Source organism: Eurypyga helias, unplaced genomic scaffold, assembly GCF_000690775.1.
Source record: "Eurypyga helias isolate BGI_N326 unplaced genomic scaffold, ASM69077v1 scaffold7653, whole genome shotgun sequence".
In the NCBI taxonomy this organism is placed as follows: Eukaryota; Metazoa; Chordata; class Aves; order Eurypygiformes; family Eurypygidae; genus Eurypyga; species Eurypyga helias.
This window is the reverse complement of record NW_010239151.1, coordinates 1-17134: the sequence shown is the minus strand read 5'-3', so window position 1 is coordinate 17134 and position 17134 is coordinate 1. Positions and strand designations below refer to the sequence as shown.

The 17134-nt window shown below is 44.1% G+C and overlaps 1 protein-coding gene across 1 annotated transcript in view; it reads right to left on the bottom strand.

The window, feature by feature from the left end:
• ADCY9 (adenylate cyclase 9) overlaps positions 1-17126 on the bottom strand; it is a gene marked incomplete at its 5' end in the record, with an annotated part of 85000 nt that extends 67874 nt beyond the window's left edge. The window contains one exon of the mRNA XM_010148043.1: positions 15677-17126. Within this exon, the coding sequence (XP_010146345.1) occupies positions 15677-17126 (1450 nt within the window). The remainder of the gene's footprint in view (positions 1-15676) is intronic.
• Between the last annotated feature and the right edge of the window lie 8 nt (positions 17127-17134).

Genomic DNA, 17134 nt, shown 5'->3' with positions numbered 1-17134 from the left:
GCAGCCTGCGTCCGCGTGCAGCCCTGGGCTCCTCTGGGAACACCCGGCTGGGCTAGGCTACCGAGACCGCCGGGGACTAAGCTTTGAGAAACAAAAGGCATAGCTTTAGCATGACATTATTACTCTGTGCAGCTTTTGATGACAGCAAAGATCATCCCTATCCACTTCAAGCGGAGCAATTCTCTTTCATTCTGTGGCCAGGACAAGTCAGTTCACGACACGAAAAATCCCAAACCAACAATCTCTCCCCCCTCAGTAAATGAGCAACGGTTCTATGCCAAATTATTCAAAAAGAGGATTAAAATTCTTTTAATGCCATCTTGCTGAAATACTGCATCTTTCTTTACAGCGGCATGGCTAAGCTGTTACAGCAGCAATCCATCATTATTCACAGCTTTCTGATCCCTTCTAGAAGGTGTAAGCTACCTTCACAGGAGTAACAAATGAGAAGGCTCGACAGACTGCTGAGCAGTGCAGGGCCTCACCTGCCCCAAGGCCAGACATCCAAAACCATCCGCGCAGACAGGTCCTTTCCTTCTCCTCAAGCTGCTGCTCTTGCCCCCCAAAACACCCAGTGCTTTTGCAGCAGCTGAAGTACAGGGCTTCTTGCTCTGTCACCCAACGGCCACCACTTCCCAGTTTTTCTAAATCCCATGGGTAACCTAATTACCTAATGGGTAATTAAAAATACAAAGTAAATTCAGGAATAATGATTTTCTCTTAACAGCTTTCACCCCACTGAAATAGTTTGCTGCTATAATACCTATGGGGTTTAACTTTAGTTGCCAGAGAACAAAGGAGACAAACACCAAAAATTTATCTAAATAGGCCACGTTATTTTTGAGAAAAGCTCCCATGGTGCTACGGGACCTTGGGAACGTGCAGCAAAATATGTGAGAGATTGCTGGGAAGTCAGTTTTGCTCTTCAGTTCTATACTAATAGAAACCACACTAATCCCAGCACCTGTAAATCCTGCCTTTCCTATTCCACAGCACATTTCACATCGGCAAACAGCATTGGAATCACTATTACAACTTCCACCAAAGTCCACCCCTACCTCCAGTTGTTTATGCTTCTGATTATTTGCAAACAAACGTTATAGAACATTAAAGTAAATAAAAAGGGGGAATTAAACTCCAGCATTACCATATGATCAGCTACATTAAATTGTAAATAAAAGCTTGGAGTCATTTTTAATAGGGGAGGGAAACTGCTAAGTTTGTTTATAAAGGACTCTGGTTCTCTTCCAAGTTCCACGTTCCAGCCTGAAAATAACTTCATAAAACAGCTGTCAGGTTTTTTCTGAGGGGAGGGAGAGTGATCTACGAGCAAATACGATCTTTCTTTAGAAGGACACAAGTTATCAAGGGTAGCAGCTTGTGCTTCACCAAGAAAATTCAATTCCCATCCAGCCCCTAAAAGCTGCAGTCAAGACTGTGAAGGAGCACCCAAACAGAAAAGCCAACCTCCTCCACGGAGAGACCCCAGTGTCTGAGCTCACAGAACAGAGAAGCACCATCACCCCCGTGCTCAGAAAACCATGGGAACTGATCATTTCCCACTGGACCCAAAACTCAGCCATTAACCTTCCTTTCACTGCAGGTTCTCTTAAAACATTTTTTTTCCCCAACTAGCCTCTTAGTTAAGTAGAATTTTTTTTAAACTACAATATATTTTAAAATCAAACAATTAAAGCTCCAAATCTCATAACAGTATATTCTAGAGTGAAATAGGAGGGAACTCAACAACCTACTGATTGTCCTATATAAACATTCGCATTGGCATTTACCTTTGAGACTTCCACGTATTATTACACGCTCGGTCTCTGCTGTTTTGTACGAGGTGCACCGGTAGTTCAAAAACTCCCGTTTCTCCCCGCACAGGGAAACATTCACATCAGCAGTATTCACATAAACAACCAGGGTAAGTAGTATCTGTATTCAAAATAGCCAAATATTAGCTGGATACTTCTAATGAATCAATCACTTCTTCCACATGTGGGACAAGCAGAGGCTCCTCCATGATTTAAAGGTCTTGGAATTTACGCCGGGGAGAGCTGCTTACAAATGAAGAACATAGCAGCATCTTGGATATTACTGCTGCTGCCACAGTATGTTCCTTCCATTTCCAACATCCAAAAAGCTAAATTCCATTTCAGGAAACAGCATGAATCGCCCCAAACGCCGGGCAGCATCAGAAAACTTTAGGCCATTAAAGAATCACTTCCTTCCTCCCAAATAAACGTCACTTAAAAATCCTCTCTCTTCTAGAGCTACCGTAACACTGCAGTAAGAAAGATAAATCATTCTGTCTTGAATTAAAGGGGAAAAAAAAACCTACTGGAAAACACAGTTCATGACAACTTCTCCTCTCTAAATCTCAACGCACAACACTGAGCTCCAACCAGGGGCACAGGAACTGAATACCAAAGAAAAAGATGCGGGTGAGCAACGGGGAAATCATCGCTATGAGACTGTGCCCCCCATGCACAGGAGAGCAGAGCAAACACCGGACTGCAGGATGAGAATTTGCCGAGGTGCTAACGTGGGATTTTTTTTATACAAATACTGCACCATACTGCACCTACCCATCTCGGTGAAGAGATTTCAAACACTGCTGTGCTGGCCTGCACTTCTTCATCCTGGTTTTGAAACAACGATGCCTGGCAGCTCCACAGTCCCTCTCTCTCTTCTCATCCCAACGTCCAAATACAGATTTACCTTTGTAAGAGCTTTTTATTTCACAAATTATTGATACTGCCATACTAAAAAGGGAAAGAACAAGTTCTGCCCTGTACATCCCCTTACTTCAACACGGGAGAAAAATCCTATAGGTAGAAACTGGGGGACTACGATGGGATATGAGAAAATATTCCCATCTTGGCACAAAACGAGTATTTGCAGCCAGTGCCCAAGACAGAATTATCAAGCAATGCACCCCGTGTCCCATGGAACAATAATACCAATTTAACTAGTCACTCTTTAGTCTATTTGACTCAGCTACGGCAGCAAGCACCTGGATTTCTGGACAAAGCTCAAATACAGCATTTTGGGAATCGCCATCAACAAAGCATTAGCGCAGCTTCTAATCAATAAGCGAGCTCATTACCCAACCTCAGCACATACCAGCACGTCGCGTCACTCATTCTCCTACAACTGGATTTTAGAAGTGAACTCATGTAGGGATGCTAGGGATTTAAAAATGGTTTTAGGAGTCACACAGTAGAATGTACAGTAGAAATCTCAGTTACAGCAAGCCAACGCTTCATCGTCAGATTTTCAGGATGTGTTTGGTAAGCTTCACATAAAAAAAGCCTTACATCAGCAATAGTTAAACTTCACAGAAAAGGAAAGTGAAGTAAACTATTCCAGGAGCTTTATTAGAGCAAGCAGAAACACCCCAAAACACAAACACCAAGACACCTGACAACAGCTGTAACTGGAGTTTGATTTGACTTACCTCCTCTGGCAGGTTATTGAATGGGCACAGCAAAAAATAATATATTTAGCCAGTCAAAGGTCTAGACAACATTTTTTCAGGAGTGGGTTACACAGCTACAGATGAGGAGTTCACTCATTAAGAAACTAAAGACAGGGATTCTAGACAGAGGTTTCAAACCAAGCACTTGGCTCACTCTTACCACACCGTCCGTGTAACATACATTTCATCCACAGTAGTTATTGAAATACCCAGTGGTCTTTCCAGTTTGTGTACTGTGCCTACATGGTAGATTTTTATCCCCTGACAAGGGAAAGGAAGGAGTAAATACGAGAGAGTGAAATTTCATCCTCCCTTTGTTATGGTTCAACTATATATTAGTATAAAAATATCCAAACGGATATAAATCAAGACAGTTATTTTAAGCTTTCCTGAAATAAAGGCATTCAGAAGGGAGTTTTCCCCAATTTACACAACATGGCGAAGTCACATCACGAAAAAAACTAACTACGCTCAAAAAATGAAAACCCCTTGAGGCTCTAACAGAGCCACTACCAACTGGAGCGTAGGGATGGGATCCTTGCTAGGTTCGCTAGATTATGGCCCAACACTGAATTCAAGCTGCCATCCCCTTCCTTCCTCGCTTCCGTAACGCACAGCCCTTCTGCCGCGTGGAGCGGGACAGCCCATCTGGAACAACTTCTGGGCTCCCGGCCGTGTGAGAGTGCACCTCGCCGGTCTGCGCACCACCGGCCCCGCACCAGCTGAACAGCCCAGGTACTGCTTCTCGTCTGAGAAGTGCCTCCTTCTATAAATAAAGATCAAACACTTTCCATCACCACCTCGTGTCGGCTACACTTCACTGGCTAATTTTCCGTAGGATTGTCTGCTAGCAGTCATTGCTGCAGAGCTGTCGTTTTACATATGGACTGAAAGGGCAATAAAACCTCTTATAAGTACTCCCAGCCATCCTCCTCCTCATCCCAAATTCTGTGTTTACAGCTTTAACTCTTGTGTTGGGTTCATTTTATACTGAATCACCTCAAAGCAGCAGCAAGGACTTTCAGAACACCGTTTTATGTGCTGCGTTTTACTTTGTGCAAGTCATTTGCTACATCTGAGGTTGTCTTATTTAGATAAAGCAGAGACACACCCCATGGACATTAACCTGAATTGAGTATTATGTATTTTCCCCCCAGACCGCTGTGTTACCATAACGTCCCGATTTAACACACACCATCCAGTTACTTCCACAAAGAGGTAATTCTGCTAATAAAAGCAACCGGCTCTTCCTTGCAATGAAACAATGAGAACCCTAAAGGTGTAAACAGAGAGTGCTGTTTGAGACAGGAGGATTTAGTGTTTAAAAAGCTGCACCACACACTGGATGGGGCATGGTCCAACTCCTGCGCTTACTAAGCGGCGCAAGAATTAGCAAATCCTTTACTCCAAACAGGTTGGACAAGTAACGCACTGTCAGCACAACCTAACGCCGCAAAGCCTTCTCCGTTACAGCAGCACAACAGCCCACGCCAATCTCTGACTGTATTGGCCGCACGCTTGTCTACGGCTGCGCTTAGGTTCATACAAGTCAAATCATAATTTAGGTCCCAAAATACAGCTGTAATGCAGTTTATTTAAGTGTTTAGCAAAAACGCTACTTCAAAGACACGCGGGGAGGTGCGGAAGCCCAGTAGGCAAACATCCGAACTTGGGGGAAAAAAAAAATCTTCATCTAAATTTTAAGACAATTTCCAACTTTGTCACCTCCTGAAATCTTGGAGAGAATCAAATGCTGAACAGATGTACTACATTTTAAATATAGCCACATCACGGACGCGTTTTTTTTGTAACGCTTAGAAAACACTGTGCCTGATCAAGAACGTCTCCCGTGTGATCTGATTCACTCTCAGCACCCGCTTACGGACACAAAATCACTACCAGCCCCTGAGCAGCAAACAGCCATCGCCAAATGTCTCCGAGCAGAGGTAAGCAACAAAGCACAACGGTCGGCCCAGTGCTCCATAAGGGCTCAGAAACCACCACCTTCTTCTCGATAGCCTTGGCCAGCACATTTTGAAAACCCAGCATCCTTTACCTCCTTTTTTTCCATCCCTTCCATCAGACAAAGCAAGAGGCCGCGGGCTCGGTTACGGCGAGCGCGCCGTTCGTGTTCCAGCATCCCTCCACTGCAACAGCAAGCACCGTCCTTCTCCAGAGCCGGTCCTCCCCACGCAGCGCGGCGCTACTGAAGCCACCATGGCCACAAGCACGCTCGGGAAACCTCTCCTACACGTGGCTCCCACCTTCCATTACCAACAGGCAGGTTTTGTGTCGCTCCCAACTAAATTCAAGTAGCTAAGCCGAGCTTTTATTAAAAAATGCCGCCCATTTGATGACCATCTAGTCACTTGTGCTACAAGGATTAAGCCCTTTCCAAGCTGATCAAACACAATTCAAGCATCTGATTATTCAGAATTAATGACAAAGAAAGAAAGACAAAGAAATGAAAGACAACTGGGCGTATTTTCACATAAGAAACATCCTAAGGATGCACCTATTTACTGAAATGCTCTATTTACACGCATGTATAAAAAACAACTAACAGCAGCTTTATGTAACTAAGAGTTTTGAGCTTATTTGTGGAAAACTATCATCAAATACCAAATTTAAGTATCCAACAAAGGTAAGAAATCGTGACTTCAGTGAGCCTTTTGTTTACTTTTGTATCCACAGCAATTCCAGCAGCAGCAACGTTTCATAACCTAAGACGTGTATGCTATTTTAACATCCTCAGCAGAAAAACTCAGCTACTGATCATTATGGATTCCAGAACCTGGGGAGAGGCGTGGGGCGTGTGTTTCTCTTAAATGGTTTATTGGGATTATGAAACAACTATAATACATTTTCTCAGCCTCACGTGGTATTTTTACGAATGCTCTCTGCTTCCAGATGATGCCACATTGCCAAGCAGCAAGTAAAACATGAAATATTATTCATAGTGTCTCATTAGTAACTTGTATGTAGATAGGAGATAGAATCTCTTTCATAACCTGTGTCTTAGTCGCGGGGTCAGTCCCAAATTGGGAGCCAGACAGAGCAAAACAAGTAAAATCCTCTTGCTTTCCTACCTATTGTTAGCCAACCAGAACCTAGTTTTAAAAAGTGGAAATAGATGGGAAGGGTTACAAAAGTCTTGGATCAAAGCCTGATTATCTGCTGGTGTAATTTCACCGTGGGCGTGTGCGACACTGCAACGTCTCCATCTTTCTTCCGGAGGCCTGTGGCCATTTCTCCTCCCGGCGCAGCCCAAACGCAGACCTCCTCGAAACACGGACAGATCTTACTAAGCACCACGCTGTCTAAACAAAGGAAATTTGGAGCCAATGTTGTACCTGGTCTCTTTGCAAATAACGCCCTTGCAGGAACATTTCCTCGTGACATCCTGTCTTTAACACCGGCTCTGTCAAGCCCTGAGCATTTCCAGAAGATTTATCTGTTGTGTTTTTGTCCAAGTCGGTCAGAGGTTAAAGACACTTAGTACCTTACAGCACGGACTTCACATGTCCACTGAACAAGAGTTAAAGAACACAGGAATTTGATTCCAAGAACTACGCAAACAGCTACGCAAAAACTTACCAGGGAGGCCTTTTGAAAATAGCATACCTAACGGAATATCCTGTAAAGAAAAAAAAATTAACTTCTACTCTGAATATTAGGCATGTGCATCAAACGTCAAAGCTGCACATTTAAAAAAATAACAAGATTCCATTTCTGACTCAAATATCCGTGTTTACTAATGTAAAGAATTAAGCATCCAGTACCAGCAGCAGCAGTTTTCCTACGTTTCCTGTAGGCTCAATCAATATTTAACAGCATGTTTGATTTCAATTACAGACTTTTGCTTATTGCACAGTTAAGCACAGTCAACCAAACCTCCACTATTTTGCCTCTTAAAGCATACGAATAATTGTTACTATTGTTATTGATTATCGATTAGCTTTGCTTTCCACTTTCTCCTCCTCCCACTCTTTTCAGGAGGGAAAAAAGGATTTTTTTTTCTGTTAAGGCCTACAGATTAACAAGACTGGAAGGAAACCAAGCTGGATTTGGATGCTTTTCAGCTCTCCTTCCGTGCAGCCCCTCTCCTCCCCTTGCAATAGGAGGATCTCTGGTTTAAGGAAGCACATGGCCAGCAGAACCTTCCAGCCCACCGTGACATCCAGACAGGTAAATTTGGGTTAACTTCAGCTGAGGGGGAAAAAAAAGGATGAAAAAGGAAAGCAAATTGCTCTTTAGCTAGTTGATACACAAGATGTTACATACACAGCAAAAGACATTTTCCTTTGTTTGCATGTTTCCACGTATGTTAAGCAGCAGACAAAGGCCCATTAAGTAATGCTTTTACGACAATAATGTTGACTTCTAAATTTATCAGGTCAAGCTGAAGACAACAGCTTTGAAAGTGCAACAAGAGGAACAGTAAGTGCTGTCAGTGAAATAAGGACTTGCGATATAATCATTAGTTGTATGGTTTGCTAAGAATTCCCACGTTAGTTACTGTAGCAAATACAAACCCAGAAAGTTTTCAGGCAATGGGAAGAGGCTGAAGAATTGTATCTAGAACGTTTTGTTCCTTCAAAAAGTAGTTTCAGAGCCCTGAAAAATAGCTACCCCTAAAGCCATATCTCTAGTAGGCACATTGCTCTAAGTTAAAACATTTGGGAGGGGAAAAAAACAAGAGCAAATACTCATTTGCTGAAAACGATTTGGCTTGGAAGGGCAGTACAGATTTCTGGGACAGTCCAATACTTACAAACGCCTACCAAGGAAAGCCTGACCAGCCAAATCTGTCCTAGTGCCTAGGACAGCACCAGTGCCCCAACACGACGTTCGAGTGAAGACAAAGCCATAACCCTATGGTACCATCTCCAATCTGTATTTCTCTTCCAACTCCCATTTTCACAAATTAGTACTTAGGATGAAGCAAACACCTTCAAAACCTGCACGGCTTTGTTTTACATCGAGTTCCAACGATCTCCTACCAGGCTGTGAAACAGCCATCACCATAAGGCAAACTTATGTAACAGAACCTGTTAAAATGTGTTAATGAGCCTCTATTGACTAGCTGGCTTCTCTGCAATAGCAACTCCCACTGGAAGTTAAAAATTTGAAGGCTAGGAATTTTTTTTTTTCTTTCTTTCTTTTCAAAGGACAGAAATGAGATTGAAAATCGTCTAAAAATAGCAGTGAATTTTCAAGTGTCAGCTGTAACGGAAAGAGGAATGGCTGTCTCTCCTTACAGAGCCAGGATGGATGGGGCGAGCTTGTGCTTCAGGATCAAGACAGAGAGTTAGTTTACACACTAGCTAGATGGCAAAAATCATTTTAATTTACTCATTTTAGTAATATTCCAGGACAATCTACAGCAACTTGAAATCCAAGGAAACCGTACTTTGTTTTACAATGGTGAATGCAAATTCTTACATACTTTGCCTGCCAGAAGGAAAAGTGAAGTACATATTGTGAACTGACTGCAACAGAGTTTTAAACAACCCATTCAAATCACGCATCCTCCTCGTGACAGAAATGAGTGCAAATTATGTGCCTGTGACTTTGTTTTGTCTTTTCCATCAATCTCTTTCCCCTAAAAGCCACAGTGTCGAGCCTTGTCTCTAAAGCAGTTCTCTTGCATTTACGCAGTCCCTCGCCTACCTCAGGAGTTTTACTGATGTAAGGAAGAAGAGCGCTCAGATGTGTTATTTGTAGGGTACCTCTTTACGTTGCAGCACCTATATTTTGGTAGCCAAAGAGAGAAACACGAACAAAAGACTCTACAGACAATGATCATCGAATGCAGCAGAAGCCATGGCGTCCCTCCGATGTTACAGGACCAGGATGCTCATCTTGCCCATGTTCTAGAATAAAGCTCCACTCCTGCCACGCTCACTTCAATTCTTGCAGGATGTAAATATCTTCTGGTCTATTGAAATGGTTACTTCACTCTACAGCGCTTATATAGGACTAAAACGGGCAGAGCTGCAACACTTCACCGCCAGACTGTCAGTACTGCCTTGATTTAACTGTTAATTAGTGTCAGGGCGCGCGATGAATTGCAACTGAAGCCTACACTGTTAAACAAAGTACGTGGTTAGAGTCAGCCTCCACCCTGTACAAAGTGGAGGATCTCACACAGACACTAACTATGCTTATAAAATTATGTTCCACTGTATGCAGTCAAATTAGCCCTTAAGTATGTTATCAAAATTCAAAGCCTCAAAAGCCAGCATCCCAGTTTCCCTTAAATAACAAAAAAATGCTTAAGTGCGAATATTTTTCAGTTGAGATATTTTTCTACTTGGTCTTGCAGAAATAAAACCAAGAGCAACTCAAGAAACCTTCCTCAAAATTTGGAGAAATTGTGACCTTCCTACAGAGGTCACAAAACCTACCTGGCAGCAAAGCTGAGCAGGACCGATGCACAAATACACCGGTTTACTTTCAGAAAAAGCTACGTCATCGCACCACGTAAAACATAATAATCATTAGGGTTTCCTATAAAGTTCTTTGATTATAGCTACGAAATACACCTTCACCACGTGAAGACTTGACAAGAACCAAGTTGAGCAGTTATATTCACTATTTACCTCTTTTTCCTTTTGCTATTATATGGTAAAATTACAGATCACATCAAAATGTTAAATCAATGTAGAATTTACTTCTTCCTGGCAATATGCCCTCATGCAAATTACCTCTAATTATAATTCTTTATCTGTCACTGAATACTTTTCATTTTTTAAACAGAGGAGTGAAGTCAATCTGTGTATAATATTTTATTTTCAGTCTCACACTTGAAAATAAGATCATGAACCACTATGTCAATCACAACAGTTAATAGGTCAGATTATGTAAAATTGATAAGCTGACTAGTCACTAAAAATTTTCTCTCAGTCAGCACGCAGATTTTTGTTTTGTGGGAAAGCAGAAATACATGCACATGCTTAATTCATTATCACTTTAAAAAAGATTCACGTTTGTTCTATCATTGCCTGACCGTCCGATTAGTATCCGAACACATGAAATCCAGAATTACAGTGTCACTCACAAACGAGTTCAAATACGAAAAGTCAGTATCTTTTGATGTACACTTATTGAAGATGATGAAACTAGAGGTTGAACGGGAAGACCTGCACAGCAGTTGGCAAGATGCAAGATAAGCACCCTAAGCTCTGCACTCACCCCAAAACACTCGCTGCTTAGAGACTGAGGCTGCTCTTAGCCGAGCCACAGAGGAAAGCTGAATCCATGCAGAGGTCTCTGCAGAGCTGTCCTGCTGGCACAAGCACAAGCCTTCTAGATTTACACTAAGCCCAGCAGCCTGGGCTCAAAAAGCCAAGGAAAACTTTCATCTTGTCTTTCATCTACCTATGCACTGCCAGAAGCACGTCTGTGCACAGGTCTGGTGAAGGACGGGGCAGGCAGGGAAGACTTCACTGCCGTCAGGGCGTAATCATGGTCGGCCGCAGAGGGAAGGAAGGGAACTAAAATTCAATGACTTCTCTCTTCATAACCTTATCTGAGACTTTTGTCTTTCAGGAACACCCGCACTCTGTTCCCTGTAACCCAAACCTGAAGAAGCAGCGGAGTATCAAGTCACCAGGCAGGACTGGATCCCACGGTCTGCCAAGGGAAAAGCATCCCATCGGTCGCAGGGTGCCGCCACGAGAAGAGCCAGGCTATTTAGGGAGAAATAATAGCGCCAAACTGCATTAAAAGGTTTCAACATCAAGAAAATCTGTGAGTCTCTAACTGAGCTGCTGTATTAAAAGGAAGTTTTAAAGTAACACAGATAAAAGAAAGGGGGAGAACAGTGAAAGACAATGCCGTAAGCGTCAGGTCTTTGATATGCTTTATCAGGAACCAGTTGCCACAGGTGACCTGGTGGATTTTCAGGCAGTAAGCACCGTGGAAGCTGACCTTCCCTCTAAAGCCATCGACGACGCGCTTCGGTTATCCAGGTGATACACTGCACCAGACCCCTTACCTTTCTTCCGTGCTGAAGCAAACGACAAAGAGAGAAAAGCGTGTCTGTACCTTCAAGGGCTGTGATCTGCAATTCAGCGGTAATGCCATTCCTTAGGGCTGTCTTCCCACAGAAAGTTCGGGAACGATTTTAACAGGAACTTCACTAACAATGACTGTTATTAGAGTATCAGCAAACATGCAAATGACCTAAATGAAATCAAGGTTCTGCCATGCTATGCTCTATAAACACAGAGAAAGCATGCTTGCCCCAACATGCTTACGTATTTTGAGCACTGAAAAACAGACGCCAGTGACCCTGGTATTTCTGGAAGGGTTGCTGGCTGGCTGGCAAACAGCAATATTGTGACCTCCTAAGTAACAAGAAAGAGAAATGCAAGCAACCCAGGAGAACAGAGCAAAACAAAAATATTTCCATAAGCAGAACTTTTTATATCCTGAGATCTCCAACTCCAGAGTTCAGAGGGGACACATTAACGTGTATGATGTGACTCGCAGTATCTCACAGCCTGCAATAAATTTATTTGCTAGGAAGCTCAGCAGAAAACAGAAAAAGTGAATTGTCTCAGATCCTATGGCAAAACTATTATGGAAGATATAACTGAACTGATGTCCAGGGCTTATCTGTGAGCCCCCCAAAAAATCACCGCACATCGCTCTCCTGCATCCCCCTCACACCCTGGGGGATCGGGTGCTGCGAAAACAGATGGCCTAAGCCATCTCAAACCAAACGGCAGTCAGAAGTGGGCAAAACCACTGCAAGGTCATCAATGGCTCTTTGTTGGTTTGTTTTAAACACCACCTACATGATTCGGAAGTCAGAACCGTAAGGGAATGTAGCAGGACCCCACTTCTTGCAGTAAGGAGCCAAGGAAGCATCAAAGGAGGAAGAAAAGATACTTCCATGCTGAAAAATTTCAATGAATGACAAAACAGCACGAGGAAAGAAAAATTTAGTTTTGCCTCATCTATTACAATAAAACAAGGAGCGGCACTAGGATAACTCAGGGTACGTCTACATTAATATTTCAAACGGAACAGGGAGCGCAGATCCGAAACAGCTTGCCCAATTCACTCCTACGTATCCCACCTTGGTGTGCATGCGGCCTTGTACCCAGATTCTTTCTGGGTGAGCTGAACCAAAAGGCTTGCCCAGGAGCACACCTGAAGTGCTCCAACCACGGAGGTACTTCTCTTCAAAGACCCAGTCCAGAACTAATCTTAGGTGGAAGTCTGAAAACATGGATAACGTGGACACCGAGTCCTCGGCACTTCAGATTTTGCTCTATAAAGAGTTGACGTGATCGTGTTGACTTAGCCCCAGAAAGACAGCTACAGCTACTGCGGCAGCTCAGAGAATTAAGAGATAATACACTAGACATACAACACAAAAAATAGGGTATCACGAAGATACCAAAGGTTGAAAGGAAGCTGAGAAATGAAGTACGGGCAGGGAGACAAAGCTCATGCCTGTTATCTCCGCAGGACTTTCATGCTTGAAAGGCGTACGACATATGACATAATCGAACAGCCGCAAGAAACTTCCTCTTCTCTATCGCTACTATCAACGAATTCTCAGGGAAAATAGTAAAGCAATGCTGCGACAGCACCTCCGTTCACAAAACTGACCAGGTACCTGGCAGAGGACAATTAATTAAGAGGTGAAATCTCAGTTTACTCTGTTAAATCTCAGAGCTGCTCCTTTCCAAAACCCTCCCCTGCAGCAGGTTCTAGATGCCAGCCTGTGGCACTGCTGTTGGATTGCTTTTAGCATCGCCTTTTTTTTTGTCCTGATGCCATTTACCTATCTGCCGAGTAATGTGACTGCAGAACAAGGTACCCAGGAAGCAGGAAAAAATGGGCAACGCTGTAGCACCCACCATGTGCCACTGAGGGTCTGGGCACGGACCTATGGACCAAGGTAGCCACGGCAGAGGTCTGCTTGGTTTAAAAGTACACACGGACTCTGATTTCTACAACTACATGAGACACTGATAAGAAACACAAGCTAATTACGGTTCCACAACTAAACACAGAAGGGAAGGGGGAAAAAAAAAACATCAAGGGAAGGGGGGAAAAAAAAAAAACACATTCCCTGTTTAAGTAATTCTTATCAAAGCTCCAGCTGCTTTCATAGCGGGGTTTCAAGGTAAGACCACCATTAAAATGTCAGTCCACAAAGCACACTTCATCTTACCTAGACTGCATTTCAGCATGCCCATCCGTAGCGCCCCTGCTAAAGCAGGACGGGGGGAAAGGCACTCAAAGCTGCACAATCCGAACCACCGCACTGCCCAGACCCAGCAGCCTGCGTATGCCCTCTCGCAACAAACACAACCAAGGACAGAGGCTGAGAAAAGCCATGAGAAGCAGGCTCCTGGCATGGGGTGTAATTGCTCTACACAGTGCTCTTGTGATCGCTCAGAAAACATAAACAAATAAACACGGTACCATCGGTCTCCACAAGTAAGCTCATGTCACCTTGCGATTAATACTGAGCACAGCCATAAATTTAGCAAAAAATACTTAATTTCATTTGTTGCTACAACACTCGCAGCTGGCTGTAGAGGCAGACGGAAGAGGGAAATTAAGAACTTAACCACCGCAGCGTTGTTTCATCTACAACCTATTCTATTCTATGCTGGAAGAGGGAAATTAAGAACTTAACCACCGCAGCGTTGTTCATCTACAACCTATTATTTTCACCGGAACAGCAAGATTCAGCTTAGAGTAAGGGAGATATGATATCTGATCCTTTTTCTCTTGAAAGCACACTTCCACCGAAATACATCAATGTCAACATTTTTTAAAGAAATCAACTGAATTTGTATTTTTAGAAGCTAGACAGAAAGCCGAAGCCCAGGGACACACATCTGCTTCAGCCCTATGGCTTCCAGCCACCAGTGTCACTCTCGATATTTTTCCTCCCCGTAAGCCCCTCGTTTCAGCCCTGTTGCCATATGCACGGGGACAGCTAGCTCACCAAAAATAAGTATTTGTGTCACATCAAAACAGGCACCTGCCACAGGCCAGCGGCCTGCTGCTACTGCTCCCACCACTGTTTTGCAATCCTCTCCCCCCCGTCCTTACTCACTGACCTTCCTACAACCATCCTGGCCTTGTTTCGTATTTGTTGCAACGAATCCCTCTCCTTCCTCCACCGTGACACTGTCCTGTCATTCCTTCAGTTTCTTCCACTCCGTTTTCAACACTTGCTTTGTAAAAATGAGTACATTTATGACCGCCATGAATAAACTCACATAGCATAAAAGGGGTTTGCAACATACTCCACTCCCGTTTTCCTTCGTCTGCTCCCCACCCTGAGCTACGAGCACTGCGGACAACCCTACCTCCGCGAGACAAAGGCGCAGCACGGGAGAGCCAGCTTTCCCTAAAGAGACGATTCAACCCTCGGCACGTATAATCCTCCCGCACGCGCTTCCGAGTGCTGCTAGAAAGCAGACAAGGGTTGAGTTTCAAAATGAATACTCTCTAGAAAAATGAAAATTGGACCCTTAGCCAAGCCATAAAGGGAACCGAAGGATCCCTCATTTTCTTTTCCGCATGAGAAATTTGCAGTTTCATCCCCAAATCCTTCGAGCTGCAGAAACGGGAGCCTCTGCCAGCTCACTCAACCACCTGAGTAACTTTTTCCAGCCTTACTCCGAACTGTAACAACTTGCTCTATCAAACTGCCAAATCTACAGTGCTCATTTCTTTCTGTGAATCCAGCTGTCACTTTTCCCAAATGCCTTCGCAGTCCCAACTCTCCCAATGCCAAAAAAAACCCCACTTTTCACAGATATACATAATTTTGCAAAACACATATGCTCTATGTGTGGCACACGAAGTCAATTACCAAGTTTACTTACTGAATTAAAGAATGACACACAAAACAAAAACCTCCAGCAGACAGCAAACACATTAACCTTCTCCTCCCTACCATGCGACGCTCTCACAAGGAGCGCTCGGGAGCTCTGAAGTCCAAGTGCATTTCGAGTACCCCAGAAGGTCCTTCACGCTTCTCTCTTTTATTCCGTAATTCCCGTGGCGTTTCTGATCACCAGCCCGCAGGGTTATATGTAAAACGTGTTCGATTTGCAAGCCAGCCAGCACAAAACATGCACTAGGGAAAAATATACTCCTTCCTAAAAGGGGGAAAAAACAAAGTAAGCACAAAACAAAAGCACGTACCTTTTAACTGGTCGGCTACCACGCTCTGACCAACTCGCTCGATCACCTTTCCATCCTCCATTTCGTAACGATCATCCAAATATTTCGCAGTAGCTTCTGAAATATGGACTTTTCCAGCCACCCCGAGCTGCTCCATCAGATTGGCCAAATTGACATCATTGGACCACACATCAAACTTGAATCTCCTCATCCCCAAAATGCCACACAGGACTGTCCCGGTGTGAACCCCGACTCTCATGTTCACCATTTCTTTCTTCTCTTGGCAAAACTGCTCTATGGCTTTAATCATGCCTAAGCCCATCTCGATGCAGCAGTAAGCGTGATCCGCCCGGGGCTCCGGGCAGCCAGCTACGCAGTAGTAACAGTCTCCCAAAGTGCTGATCTTCTCGCACTTAGTGTCCTCGCAGAGACGGTCGAAACGTCCAAAGAGGTCGTTCAGGAGTCCCACCAGAGCGTGGGCAGATTTATTGGCGCTCATTTTCGTGAAGCCAACAATATCTGCGAACAAAATGCTCACTTGCTCTATCTGCTGCATTTTAAAAGGACGGAATATTATGGGGGTTTTCTGTATGGAGGGCTTCTTTTTCCTGTTTTTGGGGCTTGAGGTGGAATGACGTTTGACGGAGTTTTCACTTTCATCGTCCCCCTGCTTCATTAAGTCATCGGCTATTATTCTTGGCATAACAGAATGAATCATCCTCTCTTTCAGGGCTTTTTCCACTTCCAAGTCTTTTCCATGCATGATGGATTGCCCCACTTTCAGGAACGTGCTTCTCGATCTGACTTCGGACATGATAAATAGATGAATACCGATGGCGTGGATGCAGATGTGCAGGAAGGCTTTACTCAACAGCTCCCAGTAAACGGCACCGGCTCCGGGAGGCGTAAAACAGTTCTCATCGCGGAAGTGATACCCGAAGGTCTCAAAGAGGACCGAGTACGACAGTCCCAGAAACAAGCTTAAATACAAGGGTAAGTGCATCACCGTGTAAAGCAACAAGAGCACTTCGATACACATAGAAAAACTGCCTACTTGAGAGAGACAAGTGTCTGTGGGATCTGCCGGGGGAGTCTGATTGGACATGTCACCACTTCCTGAGACAGGCTTCAGAGCCTGGAACTGCGGAGCAAGAGTCAAAGCAAAAACCAGGAGGGTGAGTATCAGCGAAGTCCATACGTAATGGCGGGCGTAAGTCTTGGTGAAAGTGAACACAAAAAACGCTACACACACCAAGAGGAAGCACAGAGCCGGCACCATGAAAACAATCTGTTTCTCTCTCATGTGTATGCCGAAGTAGATGCCCCAGAGAAGGCAGGCCACCCCGATGTAGAAGAGGGCGTAGCGAAACCGGCGCTGGGTCTGCGGGAAGCACCTCTCCATACAAGCCTCCTCCAGGTTGTTGGAGTCGAACTTGGGGTTCCACCACTTGGCCGAGGCCCTCTCGAAGAGCTGCGGCA